The sequence below is a fragment of the Harpia harpyja genome, chromosome 3 (assembly GCF_026419915.1).
Source record: "Harpia harpyja isolate bHarHar1 chromosome 3, bHarHar1 primary haplotype, whole genome shotgun sequence".
Lineage (NCBI taxonomy): Eukaryota > Metazoa > Chordata > Aves > Accipitriformes > Accipitridae > Harpia > Harpia harpyja.
Window position 1 is genome coordinate 71870976 of NC_068942.1, and position 15229 is coordinate 71886204.

At 35.5% G+C, this 15229-nt stretch overlaps 1 protein-coding gene across 7 annotated transcripts in view; it reads left to right on the forward strand.

The window, feature by feature from the left end:
- KLC1 (kinesin light chain 1) overlaps positions 1-14420 on the forward strand; it is a 51201-nt gene extending 36781 nt beyond the window's left edge. For 3 of the 7 annotated variants that reach the window (XM_052783305.1, XM_052783307.1, XM_052783306.1), the window contains exons 14-16: positions 2853-2983; positions 7661-7727; positions 9102-14420. In XM_052783305.1, the coding sequence (XP_052639265.1) occupies positions 2853-2983; positions 7661-7727; positions 9102-9167 (264 nt within the window). In that variant the 3' untranslated portion in view covers positions 9168-14420. Of the gene's footprint in view, positions 1-1478; positions 2113-2852; positions 2984-7660; positions 7728-9101 lie in introns of those variants that run through there. The other 4 variants (XM_052783308.1, XM_052783310.1, XM_052783312.1 and 1 more) reach the window with 2 other exon arrangements.
- The last annotated feature ends 809 nt before the right edge of the window (positions 14421-15229 follow it).

A 15229-nucleotide genomic window follows, 5' to 3' on the forward strand; every position in this document is an offset into this window, starting at 1 on the left:
AAGTCTGCTTTCAGGTGTGAAACGAAAGCAATAAATTTCACCGCCATAGACTAGCTGGTAAGAGTTGCTCTTGTTTAATAAGAAGTGTCAGACAGTCAGAGGCGCATTGTAGCAGACAACTGCAAAGTACAGAAGGTGATAATGGTGGGGAGGTGTAAGCAAGAGTAATAAGGTGATTCTCATTGAGTGACATAAAAATTGGCAATTAAACTTTGCTGCAAATGGATATCTCTTGTGATTATTTTTTGTTGTTGTTTACACTGGATTTAGGACTTTTTTTAATCCTAAGCTTATGTTTTAAAGATGTTTTGTTAATCATGCAGTCAGTCAGTGTTTAACTTGGGAGTTTGATGTTTTTATTTCAGATCTGAAGTACCCAAAAGCTTGTCTGCTTATTCTTAATGTGCTAGTTAGCATAATAAAAGTTATACTCTCTAACTACCAAATTTGTCTTGCCTTTATTCTTTGAATCATTATCACTACTATAGCATTGCTGATTTAAGACCACAGGAATAATTAGCCTTTTCACTGATCTAATACTTCTAATTGGAATTTCGACTTCAGTTTATTCAATCCTGCAAAGCTGAAGTCTGTTTTAATGTGTGAACAATGTATGCAATTTAGTTTGAAATATAAATAATCAGATTTTGATCTTCTGATCACGTGGTAGCAAGGCATTTTGCCATTTCCAAGAATAATTTTAATTACTGTTCATTCCAGTTGCTCTAGGTAAAGGCTCTCAAAACAGTTTCTTAAGACTGTCAGTAATGGTCTGTGTACTTACACCAAGAACGGAAAGTGTGTAAATTGAACCACAGCTTATTTTTAAAGGTGGATTCTTTCTGCTGCCTCACTGTATTAGGGGGAGAAGTTTCCACTTGGATTATATATATACACACAGATATATTGTAAAAAATATTCATGAAACTGAATTGCCACAAGTCAGTTGGATTCTAGTTCCTTAAAGGAATGAACAGAATTTTGTCTGGAGGTTAGGGGAAGACCTCTTTCTTCTTGCAGTTCTGTTTTGAGGAAAATTCCTGACAGAAGTTAAAGCTGAAATGAATGCACCTTGCTCTGTTCCTTTCTTCTGTTGTTTTTTTTCTTTATTTTTATTTTTGTGTTAATGTCAGCTGAAAAAAAAAATCCTTTCTTTGTTTACAAAATGTAATACTAAAGCTATGCCTTCTTAAAGGTGTTTTGTATTTTATACAAATTCTAACTTAAAGAATGCACAGCATCATTCATGCTCATTTGTAAGTTGCATATTAGTGATATAGACGAAACTGTATAAAGATATATGTTCTGGTAATTGCAAGGGCCTGCACTTTGTTCTTAAGGGCAGTCCAAATACTTACTCCAGAAAAAATTGTTTTGAATGTGACCTAGAAATACTGTAAACATATCTGTTCAAAATTGAAAACTGTTGAATTTTTCCCAACAGTTTCATTCAGTTTTTCTCTCTCCATTTCTGACAGGCCTAGATGCCTTTTGTGATTCTTATACTGTCTCCTGCATGACGGGCGTGCACCATCTTCAAGCTTTAACTTCTCTCTTCAGTACTGACTGCTGTGTTTTAGCAAACCCCTTAAGATTCTTGTCAGAGCTACACTTCCCTGTAAACTGGCCATTCCTTCAGTGCTGGTGTCTTTATTTGGTTTTCTATTTCTGTACATGTGTAGCTTTGCCAGATATGTATCTAGTCATACAAAATGTTATTACAACCATTTGCTGTGTGTAATACATTAGTAAAAAAAAAAAAAGTAATAATGAACTTTATAAGTAGCTGTTCACTATGGAAAAAAGGTAGTTAAAAGTATCACACAAGGTATTATTGAAATGGCATGATGGTGATCTTTACAGGAGAAAAACCAAACAAACCCCGTAAAAGTAAGGCATGTTCTCCAAGTGCTTTAAAATGTATTTAGAGACCTATTACATGGTTAACATCAATATGGAACTCTGGATGTCTTCACTTATGATTATTCTAAAGTAGCATTGCTGTTTAGTCTTTGTGTGAGATTTTGGCAATTATGCTTTTCTCTACTAATCTTGGTGTTCAGTGATTTGTGTATTTGTCTTTCTAACTTCTAATAAACTCACTCCAACTCAGGTGTCTGTCTTTGTCTGCTTAGTAGTACTTTACTTTCTTCTTTTACAATTCTTTTACAATTCTTCTTTCATAATCATGTGGGATTTCTATGAAGTAGGAGGTGTTCATTTCTTCTAATCTTACTAAACTGTTGGGTTTTTTTAAGAGTAAATAGAATTGTGGTCAGTTGGAAATTTCTTTGGATCAGCACAGCAATGTAAAACACGAATACATGTATGAAAAACATTTCATTGTGTTTTACGTTTTCTTTGGTGAAAGTTAAAACGAAGCACAGGAATTTAACCATACATGTTTCTGATCAGAAGTATTTTTGTTTAAGGATTTTAGGATTAATTAAACATGTTTGCAAGTAATGTAGTTGTTTAGAAGGAATAATACAGTTTTTTTCTTGGACTGATGGAATGCTTTTGCTTGGGGCTTGTACTCTGTTAACCACAGTGCGCTCATATGAAATGGTAACATGGTGATGGTGAATTATTTGACTACTGTGGTGGGTTTGTACTGATTATTATGAATCATGGCTTGAGCATGTCTTCACACTTTAGAAATCTTTGTTACAGTTTGGAACACGTTTGTTTTGGTAAAGTTGTAGCTATATGGTATTATGTGTTTAGGTAATTGTAGCAAGTATGTATTAATAGCAATAAAAAAAAAAAATTCATCAGTGAAATGTTTTTGAGCCAGGTTTGGGGGAGGGCAAGAAACTCTTGCAGTTTCACATTTGTTCAATTTTTTTCAGGATGGCACTGGATCTTTAAAACGCAGTGGTTCCTTTAGCAAACTTCGTGCTTCCATTAGACGCAGCAGTGAGAAGCTGGTTAGAAAGCTGAAGGGAGGAAGTTCACGGGACAGTGAACCAAAGAATCCAGGGTAATTATTTATTCTTAGCTGTGCTAGTGTGCCTTCATTCTGTGCCCCCACTGTAGCCTAGTGTAGTACCTAGGGCAGTGTTTTCTTCTCTGCTTAGCTAACTGCATATCATAACAGATTTATATCTTAAAGAAAAATAAAATAGGAAATAATTTCTTATAATGAAAGTTCTGTAACATCTGAGGAATTATCTTTGCTTTTGAGAGTTAACTCAATTTTAGCAGTGTTTTTTCCCTTTTTACTGGTTTAGCCACTCAAAGAATAGAAAAGCGTCATAGAATTATTGATAAATGTTAGTTACCTGCAGAATTCTCCTTTTCATACAGCAGTGAAGAATAATAAAGGTTATTGGTTTTTACAGTAAAAGCTTGAATACAGTAAACCCACAACTAACATTCTTGATACAGCTTAGTATCTTGATACAGCTTTATATATTGCTGTGGGTATAAAGGGAATTACCAACTTGAGCCCTTCTCAGTTTCTATTTTGGAAAACACAGATTTCAGAGAGCAGAGGAGAACGTTGAAAAACTTGAACATAGTTGTCCATCTCATTAACATTTTGGCCTCAGTGAAGGCAGTGGTAAAAACTCAAATTTTAATGGATCTGACTTCTCACTCTTTTCTATTTACCATATGATTGTGGATTTGGATATATGTACTATTTCTAATAAATGCCTAAAAACATTCATTGTTTATTGGCTGCTGCAGAGAAGCTGAAATGTTAAAACGTACTACTGTTTTTTATAATACCGCTCATGGGTGTTCCCCCCTCATCCCCAACATAATTGCAATCAGTTTTGCAGGGTTTTTTCCCCTTGCTGTGGAAAACTGGAATTCATTTAGTTGACAGGAAACTGTATGACAATGTGAATTTGAACTTATGCTTTAAAACAGTTAAATTGGAGAACTTGGAGCAACTTCTGATGGAGCAACTGGATCTATGAGTAATATAGTAGATTATGGTGATAGTAATACCCAAGACAGTGATCTGGAGGCAGGGTCTCAATGTGGTTTTGTAAGTGCTCCAATGAAGTTTTCCTTTATTGTTTTTACGTGGCTGTAAAACTTTGTGTACAGCTGCAATACATGTAGAATTTGCTTCCTCACATACCTGTTTCAGATTCAGCCTGATCTGATTTTTAGAATTGTTAATTAAAATTTCACTCTCAGCTGCCAGAGACTTGATGTTGAAGGCACTGAATCAAATTCAAGGTCAAAAATCCCTTTGCATTAATTGATAGATCATTAAGGACTGCCTCTGAGATGATAGATTGGGAATAAACTGTGAAAAGCATGTGATTAGAAGAAGGAAATATGTAAATGTAAAATGCTTTAGGGAAAACAAGCAAATGCAAGCCAAAATAGAATAAAAGGGATTTCCTTCTTTGTCTTCAGTATTAGCATTTTTATACATTGGTTTTCTGTTTCTACTCAGTTCTGTCTAGAGTTCATACATCATAGTTCAGGTATATTCTTGTATGAGTAGATGCATATATTCATAGCTAATTTTGTATTTTCTCCTAATTTTTGTGAGACATGGGAAGGTTTTTCAGTTTCTTAAAAGACGAAGAGTTTTATTCCTTGTTCTCTATAGTAAATAGAGCTACCTTTTTCTGCAGGTAAAGTAACTCTGTGATTATAGGTGTAGAAAACTATGCTTACATATAACTGAAGACATTTGGCTTTGCAGTGTCCTGTAAGAATTCCTCTGCCTTTTTATTCTGTGCGCTTCAGTAGTGCTACTTGACCAACGTAGAAGTAATCTACCCACATTCACATTAATTATATTGTGGGGTCTGTATCACCAGATAAGATTTCCTCATATAAAGACATTAGTGTGAAACAAATTTGAAAACAAAGCGATATCTTTCTTGCTTTTCCTTTTTGACAAAATATTCTTGTTTTTTAGATGTCACCGTAGTTCTCAAAGAATAATTTATTCTTAAAACTTGCAATAAGTGTGTTGCATTGACAGACTTTTATGTAGACATGCACGCTGAGTGTGTAAGACAATAAATATTACAATTTCTGTTCTTGTAATGTATAGACATTTTTTAATCCTAACTTATATTAGCTGGTTTTAATAACAAATGCAAAGATTCCTGGTATTACACACCAGCTTTGTAGATCATGAAGCATAGCTGTACATATTGATATTCCAAGAAGTCATTTTGATTTCATTTTCTGAAGAAACTTTAGTAAATTGATTTAATGCTTTTCTGCTTCTGAGGTTAATAAAAGGGATATTCAGCTTTTATTATGCAAACCTTTTGTTTTTAGTGTGTTTGATAGCTGAATATTACAATACTGACATAGCATACATAGAAATCATTTTTGCTATGAAGTCAGCCACTCTAGGTAGAAGATTTATGTGCCTCCCTCCTTACCAGTATACCTCTGCATCCCCTGCCTGTGTCTCTATGAAGACTTTATTTTGAAACTGGTTTACATCTGTTGTTTATACTGTGCTTCTGTAAATAGTAATTGACAGTGGTGGTATGATTTTGAATGAGAAATACTCAAATAGAAATACATTAATACCACAGCATGAAAGAAAGACTTAGTTTTCATGTTGTTGCTTGATACAGAAGGTTGGAGAGAATAAAGTGGAAAACTCATCAGGGAAATTGTTTCTTTAAAATAATGCACAAGTCTTTTTGACAAAGAACAAATCTCTTAAGAACTGTTCTTTGAAACATACAATATCTGAAGCATGGTATCAGTTCTTTATCGTATTTCTGAATTCAGTTCTGTAAAAATTTAACTTTGCTTAATTAGTGTTAGGTTTGATTTATTTCAGTTTGAAAATTTTGATCATACAGCAGAACAGTTAAGATTTGTAGTTTAAAAGAGGGGGGGGAAAAAAAAAAGCTTTCATTATTGCTATTACGCACCAGAAAAACAACTGCATGCAATTTGTGCGATCATGTTTCTAACATGGAGGGAATTAAAAGTGCATTTGCCAGACTAAAGTTCTTAAGTATGTTGATTTAAAAACAAACAAACAAACAAAACCAAACCCAGCCCACAAACAAAATAGTATCTCATGCGTGATTAAAAATTTCTTTTTGATTGGCACTTCAGCAAGAACCTAAAAATACTTGTGTAAATTTTTACTGGTGGATTTTCTATTTCCCTGGAATGTTTTCTGTAAACCTTTATGCTCTTTCGAAGAGTTTTATGTAATGTTTTGTTTGTGTTTTAAAGATTAACTTACTTTGACTTCCATATATAACCTCTGTTGTACATGTTTCATTGAATAAATGAGAGGTGTATACCATGCATGAGTCCTTGCTTTGTTGTTGCTAACGCTCATGTCAAATATTTTAAATTGTGTGCATTCTAGCTTTTGAAACATTCAGATTTAATGCTAGGAAAAAACAGTAAGCCTATGCTATGTGGCAGCTGGTGCCTGTGTTTGTTAGTGTTTTGGTTCCTTTTTCTGCTAAGCCTTTGCTTTATGAAAGCATTTAAAACTCGTGCTTGATTTTGACTGTTAGTAGTCTTGCTTCAGTAGAAAGAAAAACTGGTGAATATCTAATGTGATCTGTATGGATAAACCTTTCCATGTTATTGGAAGGCATTGGAAACTTTGCATTATCCAGTTGTCTCAAAAGCTGTAGGTAGCCCTGCAGGATTAGGGCCTTACTGTCTTGTGAATAGTTCATCAAATATATATTCAAAGCCCTCATGTAGTAGTTTTGAAATAGTTAAAGAGCTAGTGAAAAATCAAAGCAAACGTAGAACATTCTGAGTAATGTACAGACACTTTGGGATAAAGGACATCAGACGTTCCTGTTGTAGTCACCAAGATGATAGGAATCTTAAGACTAATCTTGAATTCCGTTACACACACTTTAAAATATTTTCATTGAATTTTGTATATGTTTGAGAAATGTAGATAAATTATTAATCCTCATCCCAAACAACAGTAGATATTACTGTTAATGCAGTGATATTTTGACTGTCAGTAGCTCCTGTGTAGGTGGTGATTTTTTTTTTTTTTTTCCCCCTTATCTGTTGCTTTCAATACAGTATTGTAGGGTTGTTACTACGGCTCAGAGCATTGGAAAGCCAAAAGCATAACCAGAGTTAATAGCAGCAACCATCTTATTTCCCTTTACTTTGAAATGAATGAAAATAAAAGATTTTAAAATGCTTTTTGAAATAGATTCTGGAGACTTACCTAGATGAGGCAGAAAGTACTAAACTAATGTTTGTTGTAGCTTTTCTGAGTTAAATGCTGCCTATGTGACAAACTTATTCCTGTTTCACATTTTTTTTCCTAAACTGTCTGAATGTTTTGATGCTTTTGTAAGAAGCTGCATAAAACTGAAACTGAGAATGAATTAATTAAAAATCAATGCTAAGTCAGTGTATGTATTTGATATGCTTTAAAAATTGAGATTTTGAGTTGAAATGAAATCAGTTGCCTGAAATGTTTAAGCTCTAAGGAGCTTGTAATTTTTTTGGTTTTATATGTAATTTAGAACCGAATATAAACATATTCTAAGTTACGTAGTTACCTTAAAGGGTATCCCTCAGATCAGTTTTGGGGCATTGTTCCAAATCCCTTAACTGTGCATTGCTCATTGTTATACTTGTGTTTTTAGAGCTGTTAGTTTTCAGCTATTCTGATTGGTTTATCCTTGCATGTTCACTGTCCTGGTTGCAGCATGAAGCGTGCCAGTTCTCTGAATGTTCTTAACATGGGTGGCAAGGCTACTGAAGATCATTTTCAAGTAAGAAGCCCTACAATACTCTTACAAAAATAAGTATCATAAGTAGGGTTTGAGATAAAAGAGCATGATAAATAATAAAACAACAAACTCCTAGTGATTGGTAAGATCCTACTCCAGTAAGATGCTTAAAGCGTCTGCTTAAGGCATCATTCTGTAACTCTTTTGTGAATTATGTGGAATGTTAAGCAAGTGCTTAACTCCGACCAGTAAAGAGCATTGGCTTTTATGATATCAAGCAGTCTCTGGCTTTGGACCTTTTAACTATTACAGTGGATATGAAACTTCTGGAATGTTACGTTCTTGTAAATGCTGGTTAAAAACACAAGAACTTTTAAATCCCAGTTACCAAGTATTTTTTACATGAGCCCCTTTATTGCAAAGGGCCCAATCATCTTAATTGCTGTACATTTTCAGATTCCCTTAAATGCGACTTCAGTTGTTTCTGAGGTTGCACAGGAGCAGTCTCTAAAAGTTTGTCTGATCTATGTTATGCTTCTCCTAATATAAAACCTTCTTATTTTGCTTAACTGTATATGGTGTGCTTGATTGCTACATCCCATTTTCTGTTTTTACCTAATAAGTCACTGTTTCTTATATTGTCAAACAAGCTAGCAATGTTCTGCGTTCTAAACACTGTTGTGCATTTTACTAACACAGTAGCTGCAACTAATTTTAGGAAGACAAAATTGCTTCTGTACTAACAAAATGTACATGAGGATCATCTTCGCTATTTTTCCTACAGTAGCAAGAAAGCCCAAACTGTATGGCTCTCATTTTACTGTTGAGTGGCATAAAGGTGTCTAAACTATATTATCTCTAATGAACGTACTGCAGCGTTTTCTGTGGTGTGAAATGTATGCAAAACTTAGCTTCGAGTGAAGTTCAGCCAAAAAAAAAATCCAGGGTAAAGCATAATTCTTTGCAGCAAGAGTGCCAAGGTTTGAAAATGCTGTGCCCCTAAAATAGATCCTTAGTATATAATTGATGTGACTTCCAGAAGAGTAATTTATTGTTTGTTTATACGTTGTGATATTAAAATTAGTTCTCACTTCTTATGAACTTTTCTAGTTCACCCACCATAGACACTCATGGCAATTCCCATAGATGGGCTTTTGCATTTCTGGTAAGACTTGGGTCAGGATTGTAAAGGCTGTATATACTTACCAATAGATATTTTCAGCATTGCTAGTTGAAAGTTGAGGGAAAAAGATGTTTATTAGAACACAGGAAAAAAAAAGTCCCCCTCCCCAACATGAACAAGGCCAGTTCTCTGTAGTTCTTCATATTTGTTTAAGCTAGTAATTTTGTTTATTTGCTTGAACTGTCTGGACATCTGCTTAATTTATTTGTTTGTTTTTTTCCCCTTTCACACAGGAACGAAATAATTGTCTGACAGACTCAAGAGCTCTAAGTGTCAGTCATACTGATTTGGCGCATTGAGATTCTTGGACAGAAGCTAGCTAATATTCCTTTGTGAATAAAGAAGCACTGAGACCTTCAAAGCTTTGGTTCCTCATCATTATGTATAGGAACATCTAGTTTGTAGACTTTTGGGTTTTTTTCCTCCAATGGACTGCTGTTTTTACTTTTCTAAATAGGGACAATTTTAAACACAGCATTAGTGGGTATTTTCTTCTACAGGAAAACTATATAGATATATATTGCTCATTGCACTGCTCCCATTCATGCTACTTAAAGTTGATTTCTTTAATACATCTGAATATTACAGCAGCCAAAAAAATTTAAAAATACAAACATATTTAAAGCATACCAAAATGCAAATGTGTTTGAAAATGCAGGCAAAATTAAATGTGTAGCGCTAAATATATACAGTGCTGGAATGAGAAAAGGATACATTTATGCGCATTACTGTATAAATTCAGATTGAGCATACTGTATTGGTGGGGCTTTCCTTTGCACCACTGATTAATGTTAGAAACCTTAGCTGGCAAAACAGCACTTAGACACGGCTTACTTAACCACTAGATCGAGCTGTTAAATTTTACAGAAGAGATGGTTGGGGTTACATTACATACAGATAGCATGAATAGCAATACCTGTGACCAGAACTTTCATGCTTGTTGATATACGTCTTAGGGCACAATAGGCGATAGAGACAGGACAGTTCATGTTGATCAGGAGAAATGGAAATTGTTTTGACCTTTGCCTTGTATGGTTGAAGAATACTGAAGTTTTGGACTGCAACTGTCCCAGAGCAGCTGCTGTTGCTCTTAGGGAGACATCAAGCCTCAGGTTGACTTTCTTGCTTGTCCACTGGAATTCACAATCCCATTCTCTGTATGCTGAAAGTGCTCCAACATTTCCTTACGCTGATCCCAAATCCTGCTTTTCTCCGTAACAGCTGATGACAGCAGAAGCAGGCAACTGCACGCTAGGCTGTTACACTGTGGAGTAGCTGCTGTGCAAAGGACCACTCAAATCCTAAGGGCCCCAGTGGAAGCACTAGATGGCTGTAAGTGGCAAGCAACTTGTTTGACCACACATCCATGTTAAATCTACTTACGGTTAATATATATGCTGTCTGTATACAGGACTGCTGCTGGAACAAAGTATGTATGTTTTAAGTATTTTATAGATGCTAGTATTTCCTTTTGCTTTTCTGTAAAGCTTGTAATTTTGTTCATCTTTTATAAAAATTCTTATTCATGTGAAGCTGGATGAGAAAGTAAAAAAAACCAACCAGTGTGTGTACAAATGTATTTGTGGTCATAGTTGTGAGTTGGAAAATGCCGAACAAAATTAACTTTGGGAAAAGCTGGAATATTCATTCAAGGTTAGCACCAACTGATGGAGGTAAAACATAGTGACATAAGCAAGTTTTAGTATTTGAACAAGGTGTGAAGAGTCATTAGAATTAGTACTTCGTAGAAGTATTTGAGTGGCTTTGCATCTGGTCTTAAGTTGTGTTACAATACCCGATGCAAAAAGTTGTATATGTAATGCACTTGACTATGTTTACCAGGAGGTACCTTATTAGCATCTCTTTAAAGCAAGCTGTGTATGGTATAACTGCCATAAAGACAGTTTAGAAATGGTGAGATATGATGCTGCTAATATATAGAAGTTTTAGCACAGAGTAGTGCAATTCATTAAAGAACTTGAGCAAGAACAGATTGTTGCTCAGTTATCTTAACAATATATACTCATAATGTAGACTCTTGAGTTTTAATCTTTTTATTAAGAGCTTTTTATAGTAAAAAATACATAATATATATACTTTTTTTTCCCCCCTAAAGCAAAACATGTTATATACACCCATTGGTGAAGTCAGTTCTCTGCACAAAGCCAGACCGAGCTTGTTTTGCAGAAGGAACTGTACCTCAGGTTGCCAGGCTGGGTGGGTGCCCGTCTCCAACCGAGAGTCAGGCCGGGGAGGCGGCAGGAGAACCCTCTGCCACAGCCGTCACCGCTGCGGTGGCGTCATCTGTCCCTCCGGCCGTACCGTGAGAAACTCTCGCTGCAAACACCCCTCACAGTCAACCGGTTTCACACCAGCACGATGCTACTGCTATAGGAGTGGCTCAGCGGGCCTTGGAACACGCGTTTCTGTAGAGCTTGATGTTTCACTCAGAGACCGTTATAAAAGTCTGGCTTCCAAAAAACCCACAAAACTAGACACAGAACTGATTTTGGTAATAAGGAATTACTTAAATTGAAAAATGTATTTCCCACATTCATCTTTCAACTTTGAAGGAAAATTATTTTTGCAGCTCCCCCCCCCCCCAAAAAACCAAAACCCAAAAAACCCCACCCAAACTTGTGTAAATAGCAATAAAATATTTAACCATGCCATTACAATTAAACATTAAAATGCAAGACCGTGGTATGTTGATGGTGATAGTGAGGAAACTTCCTCCTTTAGGAAGGAAGTACTCCTTCCTAAAGATCCTCCTTTAGTAGGATTGTACTGTTGATGGCATTACTAGTACTGTGCTTTTAAATGTTTTAAACCTTTATATAGTATTTTAAAGTGTTGGAAGATTTAAGTTGTTGAGCTACTGCTTATTAAACAATTCTTATATTTAAAAGGTTAATTTTTTTTTCAGAGAAGAAACAAATTTCCAGACTTACTTAATCCATAAATCCCCAAGAATGATAGCCAAGTCCTTACAGTTATGAGCCAGTGAGCTGTTTGCAGTTTGAGAAGAACTTGTAAAGTACAAAAACAAAGTTAAGGTCAACATTCCTTGTGCTTGAATCATGAATGAATTACTGTCAGGACATGGTTTGTATACATGTAAATTTCAGGTGGCCTTCTCAGTTTGCTTTTATGTAAGATTTTCTTTCTGAATTTCCTCTGTTCCAATTGTAGCCAACAGTCTGCGTAAAGTATAAAACCGGAATACCTAATTGTATAATTCTTGGATGTCTTCAGTACCAAACTAAATCAACAGCTCTGTTGAAACAGAAAACTAGAAAAGACCCTCAAAATTGACAGACATCTTGTTAGAAACTAAGTGCAACTGTGGTAGTGCTGTTGTGTTTTTAATCTAGCATGTTTGTCCTTGCCCAGAATTGTAAGCGTGAACTTCATTAAAAACATAACGGGGACTCCAGGTTAGGCCAGTTCCTCTAGATTCTCCTACGAACAGTGGCTCGCTCTTCTGGGGCATACAGTCAGGGAGGGTTGCATGTAGGATGAATGACACATTGAATTGTTACTGATAGAGAGGTGCCTGTTGCCCTTCTGTCTTGCTGTGTGCTAGTCTTTAGGAATATTGGCAATATTTGGTCTTGAGTTTAGATCTTATTAAATATCATTGTAAAATGTAACTGTTTCATGATTTGCTCCTCTTTCAGAGGAATAACTGAACTATTGGTGTGATGTTTGTGCTTGCAGTACTGCAGTGATAGAACATAGCACTTAAACAACGGAAAAACAATTGGACATGTTACCTAGAGTTTGTACCTTTTCTTAAAACAAGCACCTCCTGCCCCATCCCTGCAAGCCCTCCTGAATGGTAGTAACTTAAAATGGTTTTAAGCTTGAGAAGTATTTGTGCTTAAATTGTATCATTTGAATCCAGTAATTTTGAAAATGGCGTGGTCCTGTTGTAAATATATAGTAAAAGGGGTGTGCAGTGCTTTGTTGAAAGTGTGTTTACAATACTTGATGAGTTCAAGTTAATTTAGTTTTTGTTATGCAGGTCATGTATTTTGTCTGAAAGCTGCTAAGAGAATTGCATTTTCATTAATGTTAGCCTGTACTGAGAGAATAAATGTTAAAAGATGTGATGCCATGAAGTTTACAGTTTCATTGTGGCAAATTTACAGTGTCACAGACTTACGGAAGTATTGGTATAAACATTGGGTTTTGGTGTTTTTTGGTTTGGTTTTTTTTTTTTTTAATAGTTTAGAATTGAGGGAAATCTTGAAGATCTACATTTGATTATTTTTCCCCTCAAACCATTCACAATAGTCTCAGTACACTGAATAGCCAAGGTCGGTAGTTTTGGTTTTGGTTTTTTTTTTAAAAAAAAGCCCAAAACAACAAAGCAAGAAGCAAAACACAGTGCCACCATCTGATAGAAGTCAAAAGACCTGAGCTGTTGAGAAGATGCTTATGCTTATAATGAAGTTGCAAACCTCTTTTTTAGTTATGGCTGCTTTTAAGTAAGAAGTATTTAGAGAACTATAGTTGGAAGTTCATTTAACGCTCCAGCTACATCAAAAAGCTGGAAGCTGCTCTTAACAGTTGTGCTGGACACATGAGAGAGACTAAATTGTATACAGCATGGAACAAGCATAGCGAAGCAGTTTTTAAAACCAGATCGATCCTTAGGCTCCCTGTATTTATACTTGAGTCCCTATTCAAGCACAGAAAGTTACTGAGTCTTTAGTTTTAAATTATGTAATAGAAGCATTATACAGTAGCGGTGGTAGGTTACAGTATAATTAAGCCAGAGGAGTTCTATGCAATCAGGAATGGTATTTTCTGTTTTCTAGGACCTGGTTTAAAGAACAAACCCAAAACCTAACAGCAGCAAAACCACAAAACCATTTGTAATGTCAATGTATCCTTGAGAACTTCCCCCCCTGCCCCCGCAAATGTGGATTTCATGTTTGATTTAAGAAAAATAATAAACCTTCCAAGATTGGCTTTAAGATGCTGCATTTTGATCTCCACGTGTAGTTACTGCTTGTCACAGCTATGGACGAAATCCTGTTCAGAGTTCACTTGTTTGTCTTACCCCATAAAACTGTTGAAAATAAACTTCCACAAATGTTATTTGTAACAAATAGTAGTAATTCACTGTGATTTCATCAAGAAACTTGTAATGAGATTGTTTAGTGTGTTTTACTACATCTGTTTTGTTAATAGGTCAGTTGTGGAACTTCTTTATCTTTACCAAGCACAAATGAATTTGGTTCTACTTTCCCAAAGCAATGTTTCCAGAACCCTAGATGATCTTTCTGCTGAAAAAGACATCTTTAAATACATCACAGATCTGTAGATTAATTTGAAACTGTTTAAAAGTTTCTCAAGTGTCACTTAACATTTCTTTTCAAAGTGCAGACAAATATTTAAATGTAGTATTACAGGATAAAGATGATATACCTAATACATTCTAGAATGTAAATCTTCTTTGTAAAAATTACTTCAATTTTTTCCTGTATAGAAACAAATCTCAGTTGTGAAATCCAAAGATGAATAAAGCTGTATAAAGGGAAGGTTCTTCAATTGCATTTATTAAAACTTAAGCATGTTTCAACACTTTTGACACAAGGCTTCAAAGAGGGCACATGGTTTGTTCAGTCTTCATGAGGGTTTGCACCCCCAAAGTTGTACTTACACAAGATGAACAATATTCTAGATTTCTGATTGCAGATGTAAGTAACTGAAGAAAGGGGTAGAAACTGCAGATGAACGCTCAGCTGCTGCGAGTGATGTACTGTTGACTGTAAGTTTGGGGGGGCTGTTGCATTTTAGAGGTTCAGGGTTTGTGTGTGATGACGAGCTAGGAAACCCACTGCAACATACTCCAACTCAGCTTTAAGCCTTCAGCTGGAGAGTTAAATAAGAACCAACACGGGCAATGAATGGAAGACTTGCTCAGGTAAGATGTTACTTAAATTTGTTGGTAAAAGTGTTTTTCACCAGCTAAACTGGGACTTTGGTTACAGACCTATCTGTGACTTCAACACTTGGGTCTCATCCCTGCAAGCAGTCAGGTTGCAAAAAAAGCTATCAAAATACTACAAAAATGAGCCTTAAGAAGTGTATTGGACTGTTCTGAACATGGTTCACAGTGAGGCAAGCTCCTGGGATTGGAGCCTGGGCTTCAATGAGGCTCTTTTGTATATGAATGCCTGGGTAGGGGTTGACTGATTGCCATTTATCAGCTACATCTGTCTGTGGTGCTTTTTTTTAAGCTCAAATTAGTACAACAGGATGAGCAATATACTGGCTAAAGTTCCTGTCCCAGATACACAGGCCAGGAATGGAAGAGAATAACTTGAGTGTTACCTATGCTGCATTA